At 56.8% G+C, this 25,746-nt stretch overlaps 1 protein-coding gene across 1 annotated transcript in view; it reads left to right on the top strand.

Annotated features, from left to right (window-relative positions):
• LOC135504249 (calmodulin-binding transcription activator 1-like) overlaps positions 1–25,746 on the top strand; it is a 672,226-nt gene that overhangs the window by 238,758 nt on the left and 407,722 nt on the right. The window contains exon 4 of the mRNA XM_064922633.1: positions 2,936–3,003. Within this exon, the coding sequence (XP_064778705.1) occupies positions 2,936–3,003 (68 nt within the window). The remainder of the gene's footprint in view (positions 1–2,935; positions 3,004–25,746) is intronic.

Raw genomic sequence — 25,746 nt, 5'->3', positions numbered from 1 at the left:
GTGTGTGTGTGTGTGTGTGTGTGTGTGTGTGTGTGTGTGTGTGTGTGTGTGTGTGTGTGTGTGTGTGTGTGTGTGCGTGTGTGCGTGTGTGCGTGTGTGCGTGTGTGTGTGTGTGTGTGTGTGTGTGTGTGTGTGTGTGTGTGTGTGTGTGTGTGGTGTGTGTGTGTGTGTGTGTGTTTATGCGAGTGTGTGTGTTTGTGCGTGTGCGTGTGTACTCTCTCCGAAACTATGGGATTATTCTGTATGTGAATGGGGATTTATTCAGCTGATATTATCTCTTGTTGCTGCGATTTCCGTTGTTGCTTCTCCCGTTATTGTTGACGTTATTTCCCCGTGTGGACAGGACAAGTAGCAGCACACATGAAGGGACATATTGTGTAAACATAGCCCATATACACAAAACGTTTTGTTCACACACCACAAAGAGACACTCACACACACATCCCTAGATATCGAAATATGATATTATTGTAGGAGATGACACCAGGTCTCTCCTCCATGCCTCCTCATCTAGGTGTCTGTCTGTCTCTCTGTCTGAGTAGCTGACAAATGCTCTGGCTGAGGGATGAATTGCTGGCTGTCACTGGTAATCATGAGGTTGTCTGGCAGCATCCAAAGTGCTGCCCATTAGTTTGGTGTGAGAATGGGTGGGTAGCCTGGCCTGCTATGCCTTTATACTCTGACTGACACAAGAGCCACTGTGATCATTGAAAACATGACAGCCCCTATAGTATCTCAATTATATACACTGAACAAAAATAGAAACGCAGCATGCAACAATTTCAAAGATTTGACTGAGTTGCGGTTCATATAAGGAAAGTCAATTCATTAGGCCCTAATCTATGGATTTCACATGACTGGGAATACAGATATGCATATGTTGATCACAGATACCTTTTTGGATCAGTAAACCAGTCAGTATCTGGTGTGACCACCTCATGCAGCATGACTCATCTCCTTCATATAGAGTTGATCAGGCTGTTGATTGTGGCCTGTGGAATGTTGTCCCACTCCTCTTTAATGGCTGTGAGAAGTTGCTGGATATTGGCGGGAACTAGAACACACTGTCGTACATGTCGATCCAGAGCATCCCAAACCTGCTCAATGGGTGACATGTCTGGTGAGTATGCAGGCCATTGGAGAACTGGGACATTTTCAGCTTCCAGGAATTGTGTACAGATCCTTGCGACATGGGGCCGTGCATTATCATGGTGAAACATGAGGTGATGACGTCGGATGAATGGCACGACAATGGACCTCAGGATCTCATCACAGTATCTCTGTACATTCAAATTGACATCGATAAAATGCAATTGTGTTAGTTGTTTGTAGCTTATGTCTGCCCATACCATAACCCCACCACCACCATGGGGCACTCGGACATCAGCAAACTGTTGACATCAGCAAACCACTCATCAACCTGACGGCATACACACTGTCTACCATCTACCTGGTACAGTTGAAAGTGGGATTCATCCGTGAAGAGCACACTTCTCCAGCGTGCCAGTGGCCAGAGAATTGTGAGCATTTCCCCACTGAAGCCGAACTGCAGTCAGATTAAGACCCTGGTGAGGACGACGAGCTGAGATGAGGTTCCCTTACATGGTTTCTGACAGTTTATACAGAAATTCTTCGGTTGTGCAAACCCACAGTTTCATCAGCTGTCCAGGTGTCTGGTCTCACACGATCCTGCAGGTGAAGAAGCTGGATGTGGAGGTCATGGGCTGGCATGGTTACTCGTGGTCTGCGGTTGCGAGGCAGGTTGGACGTACTGCCAAATTCTTTAAAACAACACCGGAGGTGGCTTATTAGAGAAATGAACATTACATGATCTGGCAACAGCTCTGGTGGACATTCCTGCAATCAGCATGCCAACTGCACGTTCCCACAAAACTTGAGACATCTGTGGCATTGTGTTGTGTGACAAAACTGCACATTTTAGAGGGGCCTTTTATTGTCCCCAGCACAAGGTGCACCTGTGTAAGGATCATGCTGTTTAATCAGCTTCTTGATATCCCACACCTGTCAGGTGGATGGATTATCTTGGCAAAGAAGAAATGCTCACTAACAGGAATGTAAATACATTTGTGAACACAATTTGAGAGAAATAAGCTTTTTGTGCATATGGAACATTTCTGGGATATTTTATTTCAGCTCATGAAACATGGGACATTTACGCTCTACATGTTGTGTTTATATTTATGTTCAGTGTACATCTATCTATAGTAGCTGTAGCATCTCCTCACTGTACTTCATAGCATCTCCTTTACTGTACATGTAGAGGACTTTATAGTATCCACATACTAGTTAGCCTAGTTCCAGTACATGGCAATGCACTGTGTGAGTGGTGTGTGCTGATTATTCCTAGGCTAAAGAGTGGATGGCTACATAGATGGGTGTCAAGGGCAGATCAAAGCGGATTGGGGGGAGGATCGAAACCAAGGAAAATGAAAAGCCGCTCTCTGAATGTGAAACGCTGGAGACGTCAATCTGTGTGAGAAGCACCTTGAAGTCTTCGGAGGAGAGGTTGATCAAAACCTGCTTAACTAAGATGGTCTCAAATAGGATCTGACCTCTGCTGCTGTGTGTTGCATCTCTTGTCTCTGTCTGTCTACTGTGTGCTACTTTACCCAATCTCCATTTACCTGGCTGGTCCTTTATAAGCATAGGAGCATAGTCTTCTCTTTGCTCCCTCTGTGTTTGTGCTGTGTGTTCTCCTGTCTGAAGGTCAATGAACTGTGGTCTCCACAATGTATTAGCAACACTAGCTCCAGGTGACTGAAGCCTTTCCTTCCCTCCCTCCCTCCCTCCCTCCCTCCCCCTCCCTCCCTCCCTCCCTCCCTCCCTCCCTCCCTCCCTCCCTCCCTCCCTCCCTCCCCCTCCCTCCCTCCCTCCCCCTCCCTCCCTCCCTCCCTCCCTCTCTTCTCTCTCACAGGAAATCGCAGCTTACTTGATAACGTTTGAAAAGCATGAGGAATGGCTAACGACGTCCCCTAAAACAAGGTAAGCGAGATGTCGACGTCTTCCAAGAAATAACCACAAATAACATCTCTTCACAGAAAATGCCACACTGTGCCTTTTATTTTGTAGGCTTCACTCCACAGTATAATTTTCTTCATTTGAGATATTTGTGTCTCGTGCCGAGTACCAGGAATCCCTACTGAACCCATTAGAAAACCACCCCCCCATGTTGAGAGTTGGATAGATGTTTAATATTACAAGCTGCCTGATGGCAGTTTGGAAAACTTTGCACCTTTCAGAAGCTATTTGAGCCAGACGATGGAATATTAATGTTGACTAATTATTGCCTTTTAGCGGGCCAATTAAGACAACATGCACTCCTCTGGTCTCCGCTGTGAATGTGATGCTAATGTGTTGGTATCTGTCTGCACATTCACACAATCTCCAATAGAACGAAGTAGGGTTGATTTGAGGGCTTGTTCTGCATGTGGGGAGGGAGGGAGGGGATATGAATGTCAATAAGAAGTAACTTTTGTAAATGGAAAAATGATGGCACCACAGTGATTATATCCATGATATCTAGCATATGCCAAATAAGAAAACTCCTACCTGCCCTGTCCTATCAAAGTATTTGTTTGTGTCTGACACATGGAATTAAATGTCAACAGTGTTCATGTTATTTCCACGGTAACAATATTTACTCTTATTTATACCACCATAGTTCCCATCCTGGAAACCGAGTTTCTGACCGTGAATTATGTCATAAATCCACATCATTAACGCTGGTGGACATCTCTTTTGACTAGCTTTGAGTAACAGGCAGTGTTAGGCTGTGCTGGGCCTTGCCATTCTCTTCTGCGTGTAGAGCGAACACAGAACACACACACAACCAACCACCCACTGTGATCTACCACAACACATCCTAATGAGGAATTGACTCTGTGTTTAAATATATTCTAACCTTTCTCTATCATCAGCCTCCTTTACCTCCTTTACCTCCCCCTCCTCTCCCTTCCATCCCTGGTGTTATTAACAGTCCTCATCCATGTGTAACTGTACTGTTGGCCCTCTGACACACAGATCAGTCCTCTAGTTCCTCTCCTGCTCCTCTCCTCTGCCTGCCAGGGACATTGATAATGGCTCCGCATAAAGAAAGTGGCAATTAATAATATGTTTCCCTGTGTAATTGTAGAAGATGGCCCAAAGAGCGCCCTGACTTCTACTCTACGCCTTTTTATCATCACCCCTCTCCAACAATTAACTCCCCCAACCAGGCCTCCTTGTCGTCAGACACCAGGGGAATATTTGACATTAGGCCCAATGTTATTAACGGCTGTCTCCAGGAGCATGTAAAACAGCAGGCTCTGTTATCTTGCTGTACTTTACAGTAACTAGAATGAAAAAACGAACACTCAGCGGTATTAACATAAGTACAGGAGCAGTACTCTGGAGAATGAAGGGACTGATAGACAATAACAGGGAAAGCTTTTGAGGCTCGAGTCACACATTGTCCAATCAGCATCCAGTTGGATGATAATGGTGATGGTGGTGGAGTCTCTGTGACTGACTGTCACCAGTCTGCTGGGTCCTAGAGACCACTGAGTCCTAGAGTCAGTCCTGACCTGTCAGGAACCATGTGTGGGTACTGATGTTGCAGTAGATGTGGCACTGAGGGATGAGATGGAGGCCGGGGGCCAGACAGAGCCACAGAGCCTACTTAGGAGGAGTGGACAGGAGCAGAGCTGCACCTTACATGGATGAGAGGAGCTGCTATATTATGGCTGTTATGGCATTTATGTAGGGGTGAGGGTGATACGGCCAGGCAGGCAGGCAAGAGTGGAGGGGCTGCGGCTGTAGAGGCGGAGGCCGGGGGCTGGTGTAGTGTTTGTGTTCCTGAAGCTGTCCGTCAGAGAGAGAGAGAGGGTAAAGCTTTGTGACAGACCGGGGGGTAGCAGGGTGATTGATGGAGTCTGATTGATGGGCTGTAACCTTTCTGTTTCAGCACTTTGCTGAGAGGTCAGGGGTTGTACAAGGGAGAGCTGTGCTTAAGGGCTGGACGGAGTGCCATTTGTCATCACACCCACCTCAGAGAGTGTGTGCATGTGTGTGCACACGTATCTGTGTGAGGACAGGAGATACGACCTGCATTAGGAGGTACGAGGCTCTGTTGCCGGGTCAGTGGACTGGGCTGTGAAAGAGTCCAGCAGGCTGAGAGAGGACAGCAGGCTGAGAGAGGACAGCAGGCTGAGAGAGAGGAGAGCAGGCTGAGACGGCCACTAGGCTGAGAAAGAGGCCAGCAGGCTGAGAGAGAGGCCAGCAGGTTGAGAGAGAGAGGCCAGCAGGCTGTGAGAGAGAGATTCCAGAAGGCTGTGAGAGAGAGGCCACCAGCCTGTGAGAGAGAGGACACCAGCCTGTGAGAGAGAGGCCAGCAGATTGAGAGAGAGGCCAGCAGGCTGAGAGAGAGGTCAGCAGGCTGAGAGAGAGGTCAGCAGGCTGTCAGAGAGAGGACAGCAGATTGAGAGAGAGGCCAGCAGGCTATGAGCGAGAGGCCAGCAGGCTGAGAGAGAGAGGCCAGCAGGCTGAGAGAGAGAGGCCAGCAGGCTGAGATAGAAAGAGGCCAGCAGGCTGAGATGGGGGCCAGCAGGCTGAGATGCCAGCAGGCTGAGATAGAGAGAGGCCAGCAGGCTGAGATAGAGAGAGGCCAGCAGGCTGAGATAGAGAGAGGCCAGCAGGCTGAGATAGGGAGAGGCCAGCAGGCTGAGATAGAGAGCAGGCTGAGAGAGAGGCCAGCAGGCTGAGAGAGAGAGGCCAGCAGGCTGAGAGAGAGAGGCCAGCAGGCTGAGAGAGAGAGGCCAGCAGATTGAGAGAGAGGCCAGCAGGCTATGAGCGAGAGGCCAGCAGGCTGAGAGCGAGAGGCCAGCAGGCTGAGAGCGAGAGGCCAGCAGGCTGAGAGCGAGAGGCCAGCAGGCTGAGAGCGAGAGGCCAGCAGGCTGAGAGCGAGAGCCCAGCAGGCTGAGAGCGAGAGGCCAGCAGGCTGAGAGCGAGAGGCCAGCAGGCTGAGATAGAGAGAGGCCAGCAGGCTGAGATAGAGAGAGGCCAGCAGGCTGAGATAGAGAGAGGCCAGCAGGCTGAGATAGAGAGAGGCCAGCAGGCTGAGAGAGAGAGGCCAGCAGGCTGAGAGAGAGAGGCCAGCAGGCTGAGAGAGAGAGGCCAGCAGGCTGAGAGAGAGGCCAGCAGGCTGTCGAGAGGCCAGAGGCTTGAGAGGCCAGCAGGCCAGCAGGCTGAGAGAGAGAGGCCAGCAGAGGCCAGCAGGCTGAGAGAGAGAGGCCAGCAGGCTGAGAGCGGCTGAGATAGAGAGGCCAGCAGGCTGAGATAGAGAGAGGCCAGCAGGCTGAGATAGAGAGAGGCCAGCAGGCTGAGAGCGAGAGGCCAGCAGGCTGAGATAGAGGCCAGCAGGCTATGCCAGCAGGCTGAGAGATAGCAGGCTGAGAGGGCCAGCAGGCTGAGATAGAGGCCAGAGGCCAGCAGGCTGAGATAGAGAGAGGCCAGCAGGCTGAGATAGAGAGAGCCAGCAGGCTGAGATAGAGAGAGGCCAGCAGGCTGAGATAGAGAGAGGCCAGCAGGCTGAGATAGAGAGAGGCCAGCAGGCTGAGATAAAGAGAGGCCAGCAGGCTGAGAGAGAGAGACCAGCAGGCTGAGAGAGAGAGGCCAACAGGCTGTGAGAGAGAGGCCAGCAGGCTGTCAGAGAGAGGCCAGCAGGCTATGAGAGAGAGAGCCAGCAGGCTGAGAGAGAGAGGCCAGCAGGCTGAGAGAGAGAGCCAGCAGGCTGAGAGAGAGAGGCCAGCAGGCTGAGAGAGAGAAAGGCCAGCAGGCTGAGATAGAGAGAGGCCAGCAGGCTGAGATAGAGAGAGGCCAGCAGGCTGAGATAGAGAGAGGCTGAGCAGGCTGAGATAGAGAGAGGCCAGCAGGCTGAGATAGAGAGAGGCCAGCAGGCTGAGAGAGAGAGGCCAGCATGCTGTGAGAGAGAGGCAAGCAGGCTGAGATGATGAGATACAGGAGAGCAGGCTGAGATAGAGAGACCAGCAGGCTGAGATAGAGAGAGGCCAGCAGGCTGAGAGAGAGAGCAGGCTGAGATAGCCAGCAGGCTGAGAGAGAGGTCAGCAGGCTGAGAGAGAGAGGCCAGCAGGCTGAGCAGAGAGAAAGAGAGAGGCCAGCAGGCTGAGAGAGAGAGGCCAGCAGGCTGAGAGAGAGAGGCAAGCAGGCTGAGAAAGAGAGGCCAGCAGGCTAAGAGAGAGAGGCCAGCAGGCTATGAGCGAGAGGCCAGCTGGCTGAGCGAGAGAGACCAGTAGGCTGAGAGAGAGTCCACCAGGCTGTGAGAGAGAGGCCAGCAGGCTGAGAGAGAGAGGCCATCAGGCTGAGAGAGAGAGTCCACAAGGCTGTGAGAGAGAGGCCAGCAGGCATGTGAGAGAGAGGCCACCAGGCTGTGAGAGAGAGCCAGCAGGCTGAAAGAGAGAGGACCAGCAGGCTGTGAGAGAGAGGCCAGCAGGCTGTGAGCCAGCAGGCTGTGAGAGAGAGGCCAGCCAGGCTGTGAGAGAGAGGCCATTAGGCTGAGAGAGAGAGCTGGCTGAGAGAGACAGCAAGGCTGTGAGTGAGAGGAAAGCAGGCCAGCAGGCTGAGAGAGAGACAAGGCTGTGAGAGAGAGGCCAGCAAGGCTGGCTGAGAGAGAGGCCAGCAGGCTGAGAGAGAGACCAGCAGGCTGAGAGAGAGGCCAGCAGGCTGGGAGAGAGAGGCGCGCAGGCTGAGAGAGAGAGAGAGGCCAGCAGGCTGAGAGAGAGAGAGGCCAGCAGGCTGAGATAGAGAGAGGACAGCAGGTTGAGATAGAGAGAGACCAGCAGTCTTTGAGAGAGAGGTCAGCAGGCTGTGAGAGAGAGTCCAGCAGGGTGAGAGAGATAGTCCAGCAGGCTGTGCGAGAGAGTCCAGCAGGCTGAGATAGAGAGAGGCCAGCAGGCTGAGAGAGAGAGAGAGACCAGCAGGCTGAGATAGAGAGAGGCCAGCAGGCTGAGATAGAGAGAGGCCAGCAGGCTGAGATAGAGAGAGGCCAGCAGGCTGAGATAGAGAGAGGCCAGCAAGGCTTAGATAGAGAGAGGCCAGCAGGCTGAGATAGAGAGAGGCCAGCAGGCTGAGAGAGAGAGGCCAGCAGGCTGTGAGAGAGAGGCCAGCAGGCTGTCAGAGAGAGTTCAGCAGGCTGTCAGAGAGAGTTCAGCAGGCTGTCAGAGAGAGTTCAGCAGGCTGTGAGCGAGAGGCCAGCTGGCTGAGAGAGACAGACAAGTAGGCTGAGAGAGAGAGTCCACCAGGCTGTGAGTGAGAGGAAAGCAGGCTGTGAGAGAGAGGCCAGCAGGCTGAGAGAGAGGCCAGCAGGCTGAGAGAGAGAGTCCACAAGGCTGTGAGAGAGAGGCCAGCAAGCTGTGAGAGAGAGCCAGTAGGCTGAGAGAGAGAGACCAGCAGGCTGAGAGAGAGACCAGCAGGCTGAGAGAGAGAGGCCAGTAGGCTGAGAGAGAGAGACCACAGGCTGAGAGAGAGGCCAGCAGGCCGAGAGAGAGAGAGGCCAGCAGGCTGAGAGAGAGAGAGGCCAGCAGGCTGAGATAGAGAGAGGACAGCAGGTTGAGATAGAGAGAGGCCAGCAGTGTTTGAGAGATAGGTCAGCAGGCTGTGAGAGAGAGTCCAGCAGGGTGAGAGAGAGAGTCCAGCAGGCTGTGCGAGAGAGTCCAGCAGGCTGAGCTGGAGAGAGGCCAGCAGGCTGAGAGAGAGAGACCAGCAGGCTGAGATAGAGAGAGGCCAGCAGGCTGAGATAGAGAGAGGCCAGCAGGCTGAGATAGAAAGAGGCCAGCAGGCTGAGATAGAGAGAGGCCAGCAGGCTGAGATAGAGAGAGGCCAGCAGGCTGAGATAGAGAGAGGACAGCAGGCTGAGAGAGAGAGGCCAGCAGGCTGAAAGAGAGAGGACAGCAGGCTGAGAGAGAGTTCAGCAGGCTGTGAGAGAGAGGCCAGCAGGCTGTCAGAGAGAGGCCAGCAGATTGAGAGAGAGGCCAGCAGGCTATGAGCAAGAGGCCAGCAGGCTGAGAGAGAGAGGCCAGCAGGCTGAGAGAGAGAAAGGACAGCGGGCTGAGGTAGAGAGAGGCCAGCAGGCTGAGATAGAGAGAGGCCAGCAGGCTGAGATAGAGAGAGGCCAGCAGGCTGAGATAGAGAGAGGCCAGCAGGCTGAGATAGAGAGAGGCCAGCAGGCTGAGAGAGAGGCCAGCAGGCTGTCAGAGAGAGACCAGCAGATTGAGAGAGAGGCCAGCAGGCTGAGATAGAGAGAGGCCAGCAGGTTGAGAGAGAGAGTCCACGAGGCTGTGAGAGAGAGGCCAGCAGGCTGTGAGAGAGGCCAGCAGGCCAGCAGGCTGTCAGAGAGAGAGTCCACAGGCTGTGAGAGAGAGGCCAGCAAGGCTGAGAGAGAGAGGCCAGTAGGCTGAGAGAGAGGCTGTCAGAGAGAGGCCAGCAGGCTGAGAGAGAGAGAGGCCAGCAGGCTGAGAGAGCCAGCAGGCTGAGAGAGTTCAGCAGGCTGAGAGAGAGAGACCCGCAGGCTGAGAGAGAGAGGCCAGCAGGCCGAGAGAGAGCAGATTGAGAGCCAGCAGGCTGAGAGAGAGAGGCCAGCAGGCTGAGATAGAGAGAGGACAGCAGGTTGAGATAGAGAGAGGCCAGCAGTGCTGAGAGAGAGAGGTCAGCAGGCTGTGAGAGAGAGTCCAGCAGGCTGAGAGAGAGAGTCCAGCAGGCTGAGATGAGAGAGGCCAGCAGGCTGTGAGTCCAGCAGGCTGAGCTGAGAGAGGCCAGCAGGCTGAGAGAGAGTCCACAAGGCCAGCAGGCTGAGATAGAGAGAGGCCAGCAGGCTGAGATAGAGAGAGGCCAGCAGGCTGAGATAGAGCTGGCTGAGCAAGAGGCCAGCAGGCTGAGATAGAGAGAGCCAGCAGGCTGAGATACAAGGCTGTGAGAGAGGGCCAGCAGGCTGAGATAGAGAGCAGGCTGTGAGAGACAGCAGGCTGAGAGAGAGAGGCCAGCAGGCTGAAAGAGAGAGGACAGCAGGCTGAGAGAGAGTTCAGCAGGCTGTGAGAGAGAGTCCAGCAGGCTGTGAGAGAGAGGCCAGCAGGCTTGAGAGAGAGGCCAGCAGGCTGTGAGCCAGCAGGCTGTGAGGCCAGCAGGCTGAGAGAGAGAGGCCAGCAGGCTGTCAGAGAGAGACCATTTGATTGAGAGGACAGCAGGCTGAGGTAGAGAGAGGCCAGCAGGCTGAGATAGAGAGAGGCTGTCAGCAGCAGGCTGTGAGATAGAGCAGGCTATGGCCAGCAGGCTGAGATGGCTGAGAGAGAGGCCAGCAGGCTGAGATCCACAAGGCTGTGAGAGAGAGTCCAGCAGGCTGTGAGAGAGGCCAGCAGGCTGTGAGATAGAGAGAGGGCAGCAGGCTGCAGATTGAGAGAGAGGCCAGCAGGCTGAAAGAGAGAGGACAGCAGGCTGTGAGAGAGAGTTCAGCAGGCTGTGAGAGAGAGGCCAGCAGGCTGTCAGAGAGTGGCCATTAGGCAGATTGAGAGAGAGGCCAGCAGGCTGTGAGCAAGAGTCCAGCAGGCTGTGAGAGAGAGGCCAGCAGGCTGAGATCCACAAGGCTGTGAGAGAGGCCAGCAGGCTGAGATAGGCCAGCAGGCTGTGAGGGCCAGCAGGCTGTGAGAGAGAGAGCCAGCAGGCTGTCAGAGAGAGACCAGCAGATTGAGAGAGAGGCCAGCAGGCTGAGATAGAGAGAGGCCAGCAGGCTGAGAGAGAGAGTCCACAGCAGGCTGTGAGAGAGAGGCCAGCAGGCTGTGAGCGAGAGGCCAGCAGGCTGTGAGAGAGAGCAGGCCAGCAGGCTGTCAGAGAGAGGCCAGCAGATTGAGAGAGAGGCCAGCAGGCTGTCATGAGCGAGAGTCCAGGCTGTGAGAGAGTGAACAGGTCTGTGAGAGAGGCCAGCAGGCTGTGAGAGAGACCATTAGGCTGAGAGAGAGTCCACAAGGCTGTGAGAGAGAGGCCAGCAGGCTGTGAGAGGCCAGCAGGCCAGCAGGGCTGTGAGAGAGTGGCCAGCAGGCTGTCAGCAGGCCATTTGATTGAGAGAGAGGCCAGGCTAGGCTGTGAGAGAGAGGCCAGCTGGCTGTCAGAGAGAGGCCAGCAGATTGAGAGAGAGGCCAGCAGGCTATGAGCGAGAGGCCAGCAGGCTGAGAGAGAGCGGCCAGCAGGCTGAGAGAGAGAATGGCCATCAGGCTGAGAGAGAGCGGCCAGCAGGCTGAGATAGAGATAGGCCAGCAGGCTGAGATGGAGAGAGGCCAGCAGGCTGAGATGGAGAGAGGCCAGCAGGCTGAGATGGAGAGAGGCCAGCAGGCTGAGATGGAGAGAGGCCAGCAGGCTGAGATGGAGAGAGGCCAGCAGGCTGAGATGGCGAGAGGCCAGCAGGCTGAGATAGAGAGAGGCCAGCAGGCTGTGAGAGAGAGGCCAGCAGGCTGTGATAGAGAGGCCAGCAGGCTGAGAGAGAGAGGCCAGCAGGTTGAGAGGTTGAGGCTGTGAGAGTCCAGGCTGTGAGAAGGCCAGCAGGCTGTGAGAGAGGCCAGCAGGCTGTGAGAGAGTGGCCAGCAGGCTGTCAGAGAGAGGCCATTTGATTGAGGCTGTGAGCGAGAGTCCACCAGGCTGAGAGAGAGGCCAGCTGGCTGAGCTAGAGAGACCAGTAGGCTGTCAGAGAGAGTTCAGCAGGCTGTGAGAGAGAGGCCAGCAGGCTATGAGCGAGAGGCCAGCTGGCTGAGAGAGAGAGGCCAGCAGGCTGAGAGAGAGAGTCCACAAGGCTGTGAGAGAGAGTCCAGCAGGCTGTGTGAGAGGCCAGCAGGCTGTGAGAGAGGCCAGCAGGCTGTGAGAGAGTGGCCAGCAGGCTGTCAGAGAGAGGCCAGCAGATTGAGAGAGAGGCCAGCAGGCTGAAAGAGAGAGGACAGCAGGCTGTGAGAGAGTGAACAGCAGTCTGTGAGAGAGAGTCCACCAGGCTGTGAGAGAGAGGCCATTAGGCTGAGAGAGAGAGTCCACAAGGCTGTGAGAGAGAGGCCAGCAGGCTGTGAGAGAGGCCAGCAGGCTGTGAGAGAGAGGCCATTAGGCTGAGAGAGAGAGTCCACAAGGCTGTGAGAGAGAGGCCAGCAGGCTGTGAGAGAGGCCAGCAGGCTGTGAGAGAGGCCAGCAGGCTGTGAGAGAGTGGCCAGCAGGCTGTCAGAGAGAGACCATTTGATTGAGAGAGAGGCCAGCAGGCTATGAGCGAGAGTCCACCAGGCTGAGAGAGAGGCCAGCTGGCTGAGCTAGAGAGACCAGTAGGCTGTCAGAGAGAGTTCAGCAGGCTGTGAGAGAGAGGCCAGCAGGCTATGAGCGAGAGGCCAGCTGGCTGAGAGAGAGGCCAGCTGGCTGAGAGAGAGAGGCCAGCAGGCTGAGAGAGAGAGTCCACAAGGCTGTGAGAGAGAGTCCAGCAGGCTGTGTGAGAGGCCAGCAGGCTGTGAGAGAGGCCAGCAGGCTGTGAGAGAGTGGCCAGCAGGCTGTCAGAGAGAGGCCAGCAGATTGAGAGAGAGGCCAGCAGGCTGAAAGAGAGAGGACAGCAGGCTGTGAGAGAGTGAACAGCAGTCTGTGAGAGAGAGTCCACCAGGCTGTGAGAGAGAGGCCATTAGGCTGAGAGAGAGAGTCCACAAGGCTGTGAGAGAGAGGCCAGCAGGCTGTGAGAGAGGCCAGCAGGCTGTGAGAGAGGCCAGCAGGCTGTGAGAGAGTGGCCAGCAGGCTGTCAGAGAGAGACCATTTGATTGAGAGAGAGGCCAGCAGGCTATGAGCGAGAGTCCACCAGGCTGAGAGAGAGGCCAGCTGGCTGAGCTAGAGAGACCAGTAGGCTGTCAGAGAGAGTTCAGCAGGCTGTGAGAGAGAGGCCAGCAGGCTATGAGCGAGAGGCCAGCTGGCTGAGAGAGAGGCCAGCTGGCTGAGAGAGAGAGACAAGTAGGCTGAGAGAGAGAGTCCACCAGGCTGTGAGAGAGAGGCCAGCAGGATGTGAGAGAGAGGCCAGCAGGCTGAGAGAGAGAGAGAGAGGCCAGCAGGCTGAGAGAGAGAGTCCACAAGGCTGTGAGAGAGAGGCCAGCAAGCTGTGAGAGATAGGCCAGCAGGCTGAGATGGAGAGAGGCCAGCAGGCTGAGATGGCGAGAGGCCAGCAGGCTGAGATAGAGAGAGGCCAGCAGGCTGTGAGAGAGAGGCCAGCAGGCTGTGAGAGAGAGACCAGCAGGCTGTGAGAGAGAGGCCAGCAGGCTGAGAGAGAGAGTCCACAAGGCTGTGAGAGAGAGTCCAGCAGGCTGTGAGAGAGGCCAGCAGGCTGTGAGAGAGGCCAGCAGGCTGTGAGAGAGTGGCCAGCAGGCTGTCAGAGAGAGGCCAGCAGATTGAGAGAGAGGCCAGCAGGCTATGAGCGAGAGTCCACCAGGCTGAGAGAGAGGCCAGCTGGCTGAGCTAGAGAGACCAGTAGGCTGAGAGAGAGTCCACCAGGCTGTGAGAGAGAGGCCAGCAGGCTGTGAGAGAGAGGCCAGCAGGCTGAGAGAGAGAGAACAGCAGGCTGAGAGAGAGAGTCCACAAGGCTGTGAGAGAGAGGCCAGCAGGCTGTGAGAGAGAGGCCAGCAGGCTGTGAGAGAGAGGCCACCAGGCTGTGAGAGAGAGGCCAGCAGGCTGAAAGAGAGAGGACAGCAGGCTGTGAGAGAGTGAACAGCAGTCTGTGAGAGAGAGTCCACCAGGCTGTGAGAGAGAGGCCATTAGGCTGAGAGAGAGAGGCCAGCAGGCTGAGAGAGAGAGTCCACAAGGCTGTGAGAGAGAGGCCAGCAGGCTGTGAGAGAGTCCAGCAGGCTGTGAGAGAGAGTTCAGCCTGCTGTCAGAGAGAGTTCAGCAGGCTGTGAGAGAGAGGCCAGCAGGCTGAGAGAGGAACCAGCAGGCTGAGAGAGAGGCCAGCAGGCTGTGAGAGAGAGTTCAGCCTGCTGTCAGAGAGAGTTCAGCCTGCTGTCAGAGAGAGTTCAGCAGGCTGTGAGAGAGAGGCCAGCAGGCTATGAGCGAGAGGCCAGCTGGCTGATAGAGAGGCCAGCTGTCTGAGAGAGAGAGACAAGTAGGCTGAGAGAGAGAGTCCACCAGGTTGTGAGAGAGAGGCCAGCAGGATGTGAGAGAGAGGCCAGCAGGCTGAGAGAGAGAGAGAGAGAGGCCAGCAGGCTGAGAGAGAGAGAGTCCACAAGGCTGTGAGAGAGAGGCCAGCAAGCTGTGAGAGAGAGGCCAGTAGGCTGAGAGAGAGAGACCAGCAGGCTGAGAGAGAGACCAGCAGGCTGAGAGAGAGAGAGAGGCCAGTAGGCTGAGAGAGAGAGACCAGCAGGCTGAGAGAGAGAGGCCAGCAGGCTGAGATAGAGAGGACAGCAGGTTGAGATAGAGAGAGGCAAGCAGTCTTTGAGAGAGAGGTCAGCAGGCTGTGAGAGAGAGGCCAGCAGGGTGAGATTGAGAGTCCACCAGGCTGTGAGAGAGAGTCCAGCAGGCTGTGAGAGAGAGTCCAGCAGGCTGAGAGAGAGAGAGGCCAGCAGGCTGAGAGAGGGAGAGAGACCAGCAGGCTGAGATAGAGAGAGGCCAGCAGGCTGAGATAGAGAGAGGCCAGCAGGCTGAGATAGAGAGAGGCCAGCAGGCTGAGATACAGAGTGGACAGCAGGCTGAGAGGGAGAGTCCAGCAGGCTGAAAGAGAGAGGCCAGCAGGCTGAGAGAGAGTTCAGCAGGCTGTGAGAGAGAGGCCAGCAGACAGTCAGAGAGAGACCAGCAGATTGAGAGAGAGGCCAGCAGGCTATGAGCGAGAGGCCAGCAGGCTATGAGCGAGAGGCCAGCAGGCTGAGAGAGAGAGGCCAGCAGGCTGAGAGAGAGAAAGGCCAGTGGGCTGAGATAGAGAGAGGCCAGCAGGCTGAGATAGAGAGAGGCCAGCAGGCTGAGATGGAGAGAGGGCAGAAGGCTGAGATAGAGAGAGGCCAGCAGGCTGAGATAGAGAGAGGCCAGCAGGCTGAGATAGAGAGAGGCCAGCAGGCTGAGAGAGAGGCCAGCAGTCTGAGAGAGAGGACAGCAGGCTGTCAGAGAGAGACCAGCCGATTGAGAGAGAGGCCAGCAGGCTGAGAGAGAGAGGCCAGCAGGTTGAGAGAGAGAGTCCACAAGGCTGTGAGAGAGAGGCCAGCAGGCTGTGAGAGAGGCCAGCAGGCTGTGAGAGAGTGGCCAGCAGGCTGTCAGAGAGAGACCAGCAGATTGAGAGAGAGGCCAGCAGGCTATGAGCGAGAGTCCACCAGGCTGTGAGAGAGAGGCCAGCAGGCTGTGAGAGAGGCCAGCAGGCTGTGAGAGAGTGGCCATCAGGCTGTCAGAGAGAGGCCAGCACATTGAGAGAGAGGCCAGCAGGCTATGAGCGAGAGTCCATCAGGCTGAGAGAGAGGCCAGCTGGCTGAGCTAGAGAGACCAGTAGGCTGAGAGAGAGTCCACCAGGCTGTGAGTGAGAGGCCAGCAGGCTGTGAGAGTGAGGCCAGCAGGCTGAGAGAGAGGCCAGCAGGCTGAGAGAGAGAGTCCACAAGGCTGTGAGAGAGAGGCCAGCAGGCTGTGAGAGAGTGAACAGCAGTCTGTGAGAGAGAGTCCACCAGGCTGTGAGAGAGAGGCCATTAGGCTGAGATAGAGAGAGGCCAGCAGGCTGAGAGAGAAAGGCCAGCAAGCTGAGAGAGAGAGTCCACAAGGCTGTGAGAGAGAGGCCAGCAGGCTGTGAGAGAGTCCAGCAGGCTGTGAGAGAGAGGCCAGCAGGCTGTGAGAGAGAGGCCAGCAGGCTGTGAGAGAGAGGCCAGCAGGCTGAGAAAGAGAGGCCAGCAGGCTGTCAGAGAGAGTTCAGCAGGCTGTCAGAGAGAGTTCAGCAGGCTGTGAGAGAGAGGCCAGCGGGCTATGAGCGAGAGGCGAGCTGGCTGAGAGAGAGGCCAGCAGGATGTGAGAGAGAGGCCAGCAGGCTGAGAGAGAGAGAGAGAGAGGCCAGCAGGCTGAGAGAGAGAGAGTCCACAAGGCTGTGAGAGAGAGGCCAGCAAGCTGTGAGAGAGAGGCCAGTAGGCTGAGAGAGAGAGACCAGCAGGCTGAGCGAGAGAGACCAGCAGGCTGAGAGAGAGAGGCCAGTAGGCTGAGAGAGAGAGGCCAGCAGGCTGAGAGAGAGAGGCCAGCAGGCCGAGAGAGAGAGAGAGATGCCAGCAGGCTGAGAGAGAGAGAGGCCAGCAGGCTGAGATAGAGAGGACAGCAGGTTGAGATAGAGAGAGGCAAGCAGTCTTTGAGAGAGAGGTCAGCAGGCTGTGAGAGAGAGGCCAGCAGGGTGAGATTGAGAGCCCACCAGGCTGTGAGAGAGAGTCCACCAGGCTGTGAGAGAGAGTCCAGCAGGCTGAGAGAGAGAGGCCAGCAGGCTGAGATAGAGAGAGGCCAGCAGGCTGAGATAGAGAGAGGCCAGCAGGCTGAGATAGAGAGTGGACAGCAGGCTGAGAGAGAGAGGCCAGCAGGCTGAAAGAGAGAGGCCAGCAGGCTGAGAGAGAGTTCAGCAGGCTGTGAGAGAGAGGCCAGCAGGCTGTGAGAGAGTCCAGCAGGCTGTGAGAGAGAGGCCAGCAGGCTGTGAGAGAGAGGCCAGCAGGCTGTGAGACAGAGACCAGCAGGCTGAGAGAGAGAGGCCAGCAGGCTGTCAGAGAAAGTTCAGCAGGCTGTCAGAGAGAGTTCAGCAGGCTGTGAGAGAGAGGTCAGCAGGCTATGAGCGAGAGGCCAGCTGGCTGAGAGAGAGGCCAGCTGGCTGAGAGAGAGGCCAGCTGGCTGAGAGAGAGAGATAAGTAGGCTGAGAGAGAGAGTCCACCAGACTGTGAGAGAGAGGCCAGCAGGCTGAGAGAGAGAGGCCAGCAGGCTGAGAGAGAGAGAGAGAGGCCAGCAGGCTGAGAGAGAGAGTCCACAAGGCTGTGAGAGAGAGGCCAGCAAGCTGTGAGAGAGAGGCCAGTAGGCTGAGAGAGAGACCAGCAGGCTGAGAGAGAGAGGCCAGCAGCCTGAGAGAGAGAGGCCAGTAGGCTGAGAGAGAGAGACCAGCAGGCTGAGAGAGAGAGGCCAGCAGGCCGAGAGAGAGAGAGATGCCAGCAGGCTGAGAGAGAGAGGCCAGCAGGCTGAGATAGAGAGGACAGCAGGTTGAGATAGAGAGAGGCAAGCAGTCTTTGAGAGAGAGGTCAGCAGGCTGTGAGAGAGAGGCCAGCAGGGTGAGATTGAGAGTCCACCAGGCTGTGAGAGAGAGTCCAGCAGGCTGTGAGAGAGAGAGGCCAGCAGGCTGAGAGAGAGAGGCCAGCAGGCTGAGAGAGAGAGAGACCAGCAGGCTGAGATAGAGAGAGGCCAGCAGGCTGAGATAGAGAGAGGCCAGCAGGCTGAGATAGAGAGAGGCCAGCAGGCTGAGATAGAGAGTGGACAGCAGGCTGAGAGAGAGAGGCCAGCAGGCTGAAAGAGAGAGGCCAGCAGGCTGAGAGAGAGTTCAGCAGGCTGTGAGAGAGAGACCAGCAGGCTGTCAGAGAGAGGCCAGCAGATTGAGAGAGAGGCCAGTAGGCTATGAGCGAGAGGCCAGCAGGCTGAGAGAGAGAGCCAGCAGGCTGAGAGAGAGAAAGGCCAGCGGGCTGAGATAGAGAGAGGCCAGCAGGCTGAGATAGAGAGAGGCCAGCAGGCTGAGAGAGGGAGAGACAAGCAGGCGGAGATAGAGAGAGGCCAGCAGGCTGAGATAGAGAGGACAGCAGGTTGAGATAGAGAGAGGCAAGCAGTCTTTGAGAGAGGTCAGCAGGCTGTGAGAGAGTCCAGCAGGCTGTGAGAGAGAGGCCAGCAGGCTGTGAGAGAGAGGCCAGCAGGCTGAGAGAGAGGCCAGCAGGCTGTCAGAGAAAGTTCAGCAGGCTGTCAGAGAGAGTTCAGCAGGCTGTGAGAGAGAGGCCAGCAGGCTATGAGCGAGAGGCCAGCTGGCTGAGAGAGAGGCCAGCTGGCTGAGAGAGAGAGACCAGCAGGCTGAGAGAGAGAGGCCAGTAGGCTGAGAGAGAGAGGCCAGCAGGCTGAGAGAGAGAGGCCAGAAGGCCGAGAGAGAGAGAGATGCCAGCAGGCTGAGAGAGAGAGAGGCCAGCAGGCTGAGAAAAGAGAGGACAGCAGGTTGAGATAGAGAGAGGCAAGCAGTCTTTGAGAGAGAGGTCAGCAGGCTGTGAGAGAGAGGCCAGCAGGGTGAGATTGAGAGCCCACCAGGCTGTGAGAGAGAGTCCACCAGGCTGTGAGAGTGAGTCCAGCAGGCTGAGAGAGAGAGAGGCCAGCAGGCTGAGAGAGGGAGAGAGACCAGCAGGCGGAGATAGAGAGAGGCCAGCAGGCGGAGATAGAGAGAGGCCAGCAGGCTGAGATAGAGAGAGGCCAGCAGGCTGAGATAGAGAGTGGACAGCAGGCTGAGAGAGAGAGGCCAGCAGGCTGAAAGAGAGAGGCCAGCAGGCTGAGAGAGAGTTCAGCAGGCTGTGAGAAAGAGGCCAGCAGGCTGTGAGAGAGTCCAGCAGGCTGTGAGAGAGAGGCCAGCAGGCTGTGAGAGAGAGGCCAGCAGGCTGTCAGAGAAAGTTCAGCAGGCTGTCAGAGAGAGTTCAGCAGGCTGTGAGAGAGAGGCCAGCAGGCTGAGAGAGAGAGATAAGTAGGCTGAGAGAGGGAGTCCACCAGACTGTGAGAGAGAGGCCAGCAGGATGTGAGAGAGAGGCCAGCAGGCTGAGAGAGAGAGAGGCCAGCAGGCTGAGAGAGAGAGTTCACAAGGCTGTGAGAGAGAGGCCAGCAAGCTGTGAGAGAGAGGCCAGTAGGCTGAGAGAGAGACCAGCAGGCTGAGAGAGAGAGACCAGCAGGCTGAGAGAGAGAGGCCAGTAGGCTGAGAGAGAGACCAGCAGGCTGAGAGAGAGAGGCCAGCAGGCCGAGAGAGAGAGAGAGAGATGCCAGCAGGCTGAGAGAGAGAGCCAGCAGGCTGAGATAGAGAGGACAGCAGGTTGAGATAGAGAGAGGCAAGCAGTCTTTGAGAGAGAGGTCAGCAGGCTGTGAGAGAGAGGCCAGCAGGGTGAGATTGAGAGTCCACCAGGCTGTGAGAGAGAGTCCACCAGGCTGTGAGAGAGTCCAGCAGGCTGAGAGAGAGAGAGATGCCAGCAGGCTGAGAGAGAGAGAGGCCAGCTGGCTGAGAGAGAGGCCAGCTGGCTGAGAGAGAGAGATAAGTAGGCTGAGAGAGAGAGTCCACCAGACTGTGAGAGAGAGGCCAGCAGGATGTGAGAGAGAGGCCAGCAGGCTGAGAGAGAGAGAGAGAGAGAGAGAGGCCAGCAGGCTGAGAGAGAGAGTCCACAAGGCTGTGAGAGAGAGGCCAGCAAGCTGTGAGAGAGAGGCCAGTAGGCTGAGAGAGAGACCAGCAGGCTGAGAGAGAGAGACCAGCAGGCTGAGAGAGAGAGGCCAGTAGGCTGAGAGAGAGACCAGCAGGCTGAGAGAGAGAGGCCAGCAGGCCGAGAGAGAGAGAGAGAGATGCCAGCAGGCTGAGAGAGAGAGAGGCCAGCAGGCTGAGATAGAGAGGACAGCAGGTTGAGATAGAGAGAGGCAAGCAGTCTTTGAGAGAGAGGTCAGCAGGCTGTGAGAGAGAGGCCAGCAGGGTGAGATTGAGAGTCCACCAGGCTGTGAGAGAGAGTCCACCAGGCTGTGAGAGAGTCCAGCAGGCTGAGAGAGAGAGAGATGCCAGCAGGCTGAGAGAGAGAGAGAGGCCAGCAGGCTGAGATAGAGAGGACAGCAGGTTGAGATAGAGAGAGGCAAGCAGTCTTTGAGAGAGAGGTCAGCAGGCTGTGAGAGAGAGGCCAGCATGGTGAGATTGAGAGTCCACCAGGCTGTGAGAGAGAGTCCAGCAGGCTGTGAGAGAGAGTCCAGCAGGCTGAGAGAGAGAGAGAGACCAGCAGGCTGAGATAGAGAGAGGCCAGCAGGCTGAGAGAGGGAGAGAGACCAGCAGGCTGAGATAGAGAGAGGCCAGCAGGCTGAGATAGAGAGTGGACAGCAGGCTGAGAGAGAGAGGCCAGCAGGCTGAAAGAGAGAGGCCAGCAGGCTGAGAGAGAGTTCAGCAGGCTGTGAGAGAGAGGCCAGCAGGCTGTCAGAGAGAGGCCAGCAGATTGAGAGAGAGGCCAGTAGGCTATGAGCGAGAGACCAGCAGGCTGAGAGAGAGAGGCCAGCAGGCTGAGAGAGAGAAAGGCCAGCGGGCTGAGATAGAGAGAGGCCAGCAGGCTGAGATAGAGAGAGGCCAGCAGGCTGAGAGAGGGAGAGAGACAAGCAGGCGGAGATAGAGAGAGGCCAGCAGGCTGAGATAGAGAGGACAGCAGGTTGAGATAGAGAGAGGCAAGCAGTCTTTGAGAGAGAGGTCAGCAGGCTGTGAGAGAGTCCAGCAGGCTGTGAGAGAGAGGCCAGCAGGCTGTGAGAGAGAGGCCAGCAGGCTGAGAGAGAGAGGCCAGCAGGCTGTCAGAGAAAGTTCAGCAGGCTGTCAGAGAGAGTTCAGCAGGCTGTGAGAGAGAGGCCAGCAGGCTATGAGCGAGAGGCCAGCTGGCTGAGAGAGAGGCCAGCTGACTGAGAGAGAGGCCAGCTGGCTGAGAGAGAGAGACCAGCAGGCTGAGAGAGAGAGGCCAGTAGGCTGAGAGAGAGAGGCCAGCAGGCTGAGAGAGAGAGGCCAGAAGCCCGAGAGAGAGAGAGAGATGCCAGCAGGCTGAAAGAGAGAGTCCAGCAGGCTAGGAGAGAGTTCAGCAGGCTGTGAGAGAGAGGCCAGCAGGCTGTCAGAGAGAGGCCAGCAGATTGAGAGAGAGGCCAGCAGGCTATGAGCGAGAGGCCAGCAGGCTGAGAGAGAGAGGCCAGCAGGCTGTGAGAGAGAGGCCAGCAGGCTGAGAGAGAGAGGCCGACAGGCTATGAGAGAGAAGCCGGCAGGCTGTGAGAGAGAGGCCAGTAGGCTGAGAGAGATGCCACCAGGCTGTGAGAGAGAGGCCAGCAGGCTGTGAGAGAGAGGCCAGCAGGCTGAGAGAGAGAGGCCGACAGGCTATGAGAGAGAAGCCGGCAGGCTGTGAGAGAGAGGCCAGTAGGCTGAGAGAGATGCCACCAGGCTGTGAGAGAGAGGCCAGCAGGCTGTGAGAGAGAGGCCAGCAGGCTGAGAGAGAGAGGACAGCAGGCCGTGAGAGAGAGAACAGCAGGCTGTGAGAGAGGGTCCACCAGGCTGTGAGAGAGAGGCCAGTAGTCGCTCTGGATAAGAGCGTCTGCTAAATGACTTAAATGTAAATGTTAAATGTAGGCTGAGAGAGAGAGTCCACCAGGCTGTGAGAGAGAGGCCAGCAGGCTGTGAGAGAGAGGCCGGCAGGCTGTGAGAGAAAGTTCAGTAGGCTGAGAGAGATGCCAGCAGGCTGAGAGAGATGCCAGCAGGCTATGATAAGCAGCAGGTCATTCATGGAGAACAAGGCAAGGACTGCATAGCTGCTCCACATCTCCATGTATTTGTTACCACTCTGAGACACGCAGGAAGCCAGGTCATTAACATGCTAAAGGGAGTGGGGACTGGGGGAGAGGGAGGCCGGGGTGAGTGGAAAGCTGAAGGAGTTGACGCCAGCTGTTTGACCAAGATGACGCATAACCCAGGACATGGCCTGCATGAAGATGACACACTGCCAACACACTGCCAACACACTTCTATCACACAGCCAACACACTGCTATCACACAGCCAACACACGCTATCACACTGCCAACACACTGCTATCACACAGCCAACAAACTGCTATCACACCGCCAACACACTGCTATCACACCGCCAACGCACTGCTATCACACAGCCAACACACTGCTATCAAACAGCCAACACACTGCTATCACACAGCCAACACACTGCTATCACACAGCCAACACACTGCTATCGCACAACCAACACACTGCAAACACACAGACAACACACTGCTATCACACAGCCAACCCACTGCTATCACACAGCCAACCCACTGCTATCACACAGCCAACACACTGCTATCACACAGCCAACACACTGCCAACATGGATGATCAACAAAAAATAGGCAAATTAGGAGTGCAATAGAGTTTATATTATGTTATAATACATGTTTAGCCACCTACTCATTCCAGCCAGTGTTTGTGCTGGTTTGTTTTGGGTCCGTTCTGTTTATTTATCCTTCCTGAATCAGAAGGGGCCTGGCACCAGCCAGGGGAGAGTAGTCGAGAAGCAGAGTGATTGATGTGCTCAGTCCTTGTAATACACATTCCCTTTCAGATAGGAAGTGCAACAGCGGTTAAAATCAATAGCAGCGCTCTCCTACTGACTGCTAGAACAGAACTACAGCTAATTCAGGCTGCACCTGTCAGAGCCAGGGAAGTTTCCCAACTAGGCTGGGCCTTTACACTGTAATTTACACCCCAACGCTAGAGAGAGCTGCCTGCGCTGGCTTCCATTTCCATTAGAGAGAGAGCCTGGTATTATGGCTTTAATGAACGCCTAACCAGGAGTGTGATTTAAGATCGCTCTTACCATATACCTCTCCTCTGTCTCTGAAGGGAGGGAACAGACTTAAATTGACAATTAGGATTTCAAACCCCCTGCATCCCACACCGATAGCCATGGTAATTTTTTCTGTGAACCTTTTTTTAAATTGCGGCCATCGCTAAAGCATGAAGTGTTAAGGCTGGCATGCTGCTGAGAGGACAATGAGAGCAGGGCAGAGCAGGGCCGGGCAGAGCAGGCCCGGGCAGAATGTAGCAGAGGAGAGTAGAGCAGGGCCGGGCAGAGCAGGGCCGGGCAGAGCGTAGCAGAGGAGAGTAGAGCAGGGCCGGGCAGAGCTTAGCAGGGCGTAGCAGAGGAGAGTAGAGCAGGCCTGGGCAGAATGTAGCAGAGGAGAGTAGAGCAGGGCCGGGCAGAGCAGGGCCGGGCAGAGCGTAGCAGAGGAGAGTAGAGCAGGGCTGCGCAGAGCGTAGCAGAGGAGAGTAGAGCAGGGCCGGGCAGAGGAGAGTGGAGCAGGGCCGGGCAGAGCGTAGCAGAGGAGAGTAGAGCAGGGCCGGGCAGAGCGTAGCAGAGGAGAGTAGAGCAGGGCCGGGCAGAGCTTAGCAGGGCGTAGCAGAGGAGAGTAGAGCAGGGCCGGGCAGAGCGTAGCAGAGGAGAGTAGAGCAGGGCCAGGCAGAGCGTAGCAGAGGAGAGTAGAGCAGGGCCGGGCAGAGCGTAGCAGTGGAGAGTAGAGCAGGGCCAGGCAGAGCGTAGCAGAGGAGAGTAGAGCAGGGCCGGGCAGAGCGTAGCAGAGGAGAGTAGAGCAGGGCCGGGCAGAGCGTAGCAGAGGAGAGTAGAGCAGGGCCGGGCAGAGCGGGCCGGGAGGCGTAGCAGAGGAGAGTAGAGCAGGGCCAGGCAGAGCGTAGCAGAGGAGAGTAGAGCAGGGCCGGGCAGAGCAGGGCCGGGAAGAGCGTAGCAGAGGAGAGTAGAGCAGGGCCGGGCAGAGCAGGGCCGGGCAGAGCGTAGCAGAGGAGAGTAGAGCAGGGCCGGGCAGAGCGTAGCAGAGGAGAGTAGAGCAGGGCCGGGCAGAGCGTAGCAGAGGAGAGTAGAGCAGGGCCGGGCAGAGCAGAGCGGGCAGAGCGTAGCAGAGGAGAGTAGAGCAGGGCCGGGCAGAGCGTAGCTGAGGAGAGTAGAGCAGGGCCGGGCAGAGCGTAGGAGCCGGGCAGAGCGCAGCAGGAGAGTAGAGCAGGGCCGGGCAGAGCGCAGCAGAGGAGAGTAGAGCAGGGCCGGGCAGAGCGTAGCAGGGCGTAGCAGAGGAGAGTAGAGCAGGGCCAGGCAGAGCAGGGCCGGGCAGAGCTTAGCAGAGGAGAGTAGAGCAGGGCCAGGCAGAGCGTAGCAGGGTAGCCAGGGCAGAGCGTAGCAGAGGAGAGTAGAGCAGGGCCGGGCAGAGCGTAGGCAGGGCCGGGCAGCGTAGCAGAGGAGAGTAGCAGGGCCGGAGAGTAGAGCAGGGCCGGGAGGCTAGCAGAGCGCAGCAGAGGAGAGTAGAGCAGGGCCGGGCAGAGCAGAGCGTAGCAGAGGAGAGTAGAGCAGGGCAGGGCAGAGCAGGGCAGAGCGTTAGCAGAGGAGAGTAGAGCAGGGCCGGGGCAGAGCGCAGAGGAGAGAGTAGAGCAGGGCCGGGCAGAGCGTAGGCAGCAGAGGAGAGTAGAGCAGGGCCGGGCAGAGCTTAGCAGAGGAGAGTAGCAGGGCCGGGCAGAGTAGAGCAGGGCCAGGCAGAGCGTAGCAGAGGAGAGTAGAGCAGGGCCGGGCAGGGCCGGAGCAGAGGAGAGTAGAGCAGGGCCAGGCAGAGGCGTAGCAGAGGAGAGTAGAGCAGGGCCGGGCAGAGCGCAGCAGAGGAGAGTAGAGCAGGGCCAGGGCAGAGCGGAGAGTAGCAGGGCGTAGCAGAGGAGAGTAGAGCAGGGCCGGGCAGAGCTTAGCAGAGGAGAGTAAAGCAGGGCCGGGCAGAGCGCAGCAGAGGAGAGTAGAGCAGGGCCGGGCAGAGCGTAGCAGGGCGTAGCAGAGGAGAGTAGAGCAGGGCCAGGCAGAGCAGGGCCGGGCAGAGCTTAGCAGAGGAGAGTAGAGCAGGGCCAGGCAGAGCGTAGCAGAGGAGAGTAGAGCAGGGCCGGGCAGAGCGTAGCAGAGGAGAGTAGAGCAGGGCCGGGCGTAGCAGAGGAGAGTAGAGCAGGGCCGGGCAGAGCGTGGCAGGGTTTAGCAGAGGAGAGTAGAGCAGGGCCGGGCAGAGCGTAGCAGAGGAGAGTAGAGCAGGGCCGGGCAGAGCGTAGCAGAGGAGAGTAGAGCAGGGCCGGGCAGAGCGTAGCAGAGGAGAGTAGAGCAGGGCCGGGCAGAGCAGAGCCGGGCAGAGCGTAGCAGAGGAGAGTAGAGCAGGGCCAGACAGAGCGCAGCAGAGGAGAGTAGAGCAGGGCCGGGCAGAGCGCAGCAGAGGAGAGTAGAGCAGGGCCGGGCAGAGCGTAGCAGGGCGTAGCAGAGGAGAGTAGAGCAGGGCCAGGCAGAGCAGGGCCGGGCAGAGCTTAGCAGAGGAGAGTAGAGCAGGGCCAGGCAGAGCGTAGCAGAGGAGAGTAAACCAGGGCCGCACAGAGCGTATTAGAGGAGAGTAGACCAGGGCCAGGCAGAGTGTATTTGAGGAGAGTAGAGCAGGGCCGGGCAGACAGGGCCAGGCAGAGCGTAGCAGACGAGAGTAGAGCAGGGCTGGGATGAGCAGGGCCGGGCAGAGCGTAGCAGACGAGAGTAGAGCAGGGCCGTGTAGAGAGTAGCAGAGCAGGCCAGGGCAAGGGTGAAAAACTACATAATGATCTGTTGGGGGGTGTCAGTCAACCTCGTGCAATGCTTCATGCAATAAGGACCAGACATGAATGTCCATCACAAATGGATACGTGTGTTTTTAAAAAGGTGCAACCCAGATGCAGACGACAGAGTCTATGCTGAGAGCTGTATGAGTAAAGAACGAGGAGAGGTGTTGGACACCTTGGTGTCGTAGAGGGGTCACTCATTAACTACAGAGTACCCTTTTAAATGACACACATTACTATTACACAGGAACGGTTTCTGGTAACTGCAGCCAATCACAAAGTGGATCTGAGGGAGTGATCCAGTCCTTTGGACCAGTGTGTGTGTGTTGTGTGGT

Source organism: Oncorhynchus masou, chromosome 18 (genome assembly GCF_036934945.1).
Source record: "Oncorhynchus masou masou isolate Uvic2021 chromosome 18, UVic_Omas_1.1, whole genome shotgun sequence".
Lineage (NCBI taxonomy): Eukaryota > Metazoa > Chordata > Actinopteri > Salmoniformes > Salmonidae > Oncorhynchus > Oncorhynchus masou.
Note: the sequence above shows the minus strand (reverse complement) of the source record. Positions and strands in the feature narration are given on the sequence as shown.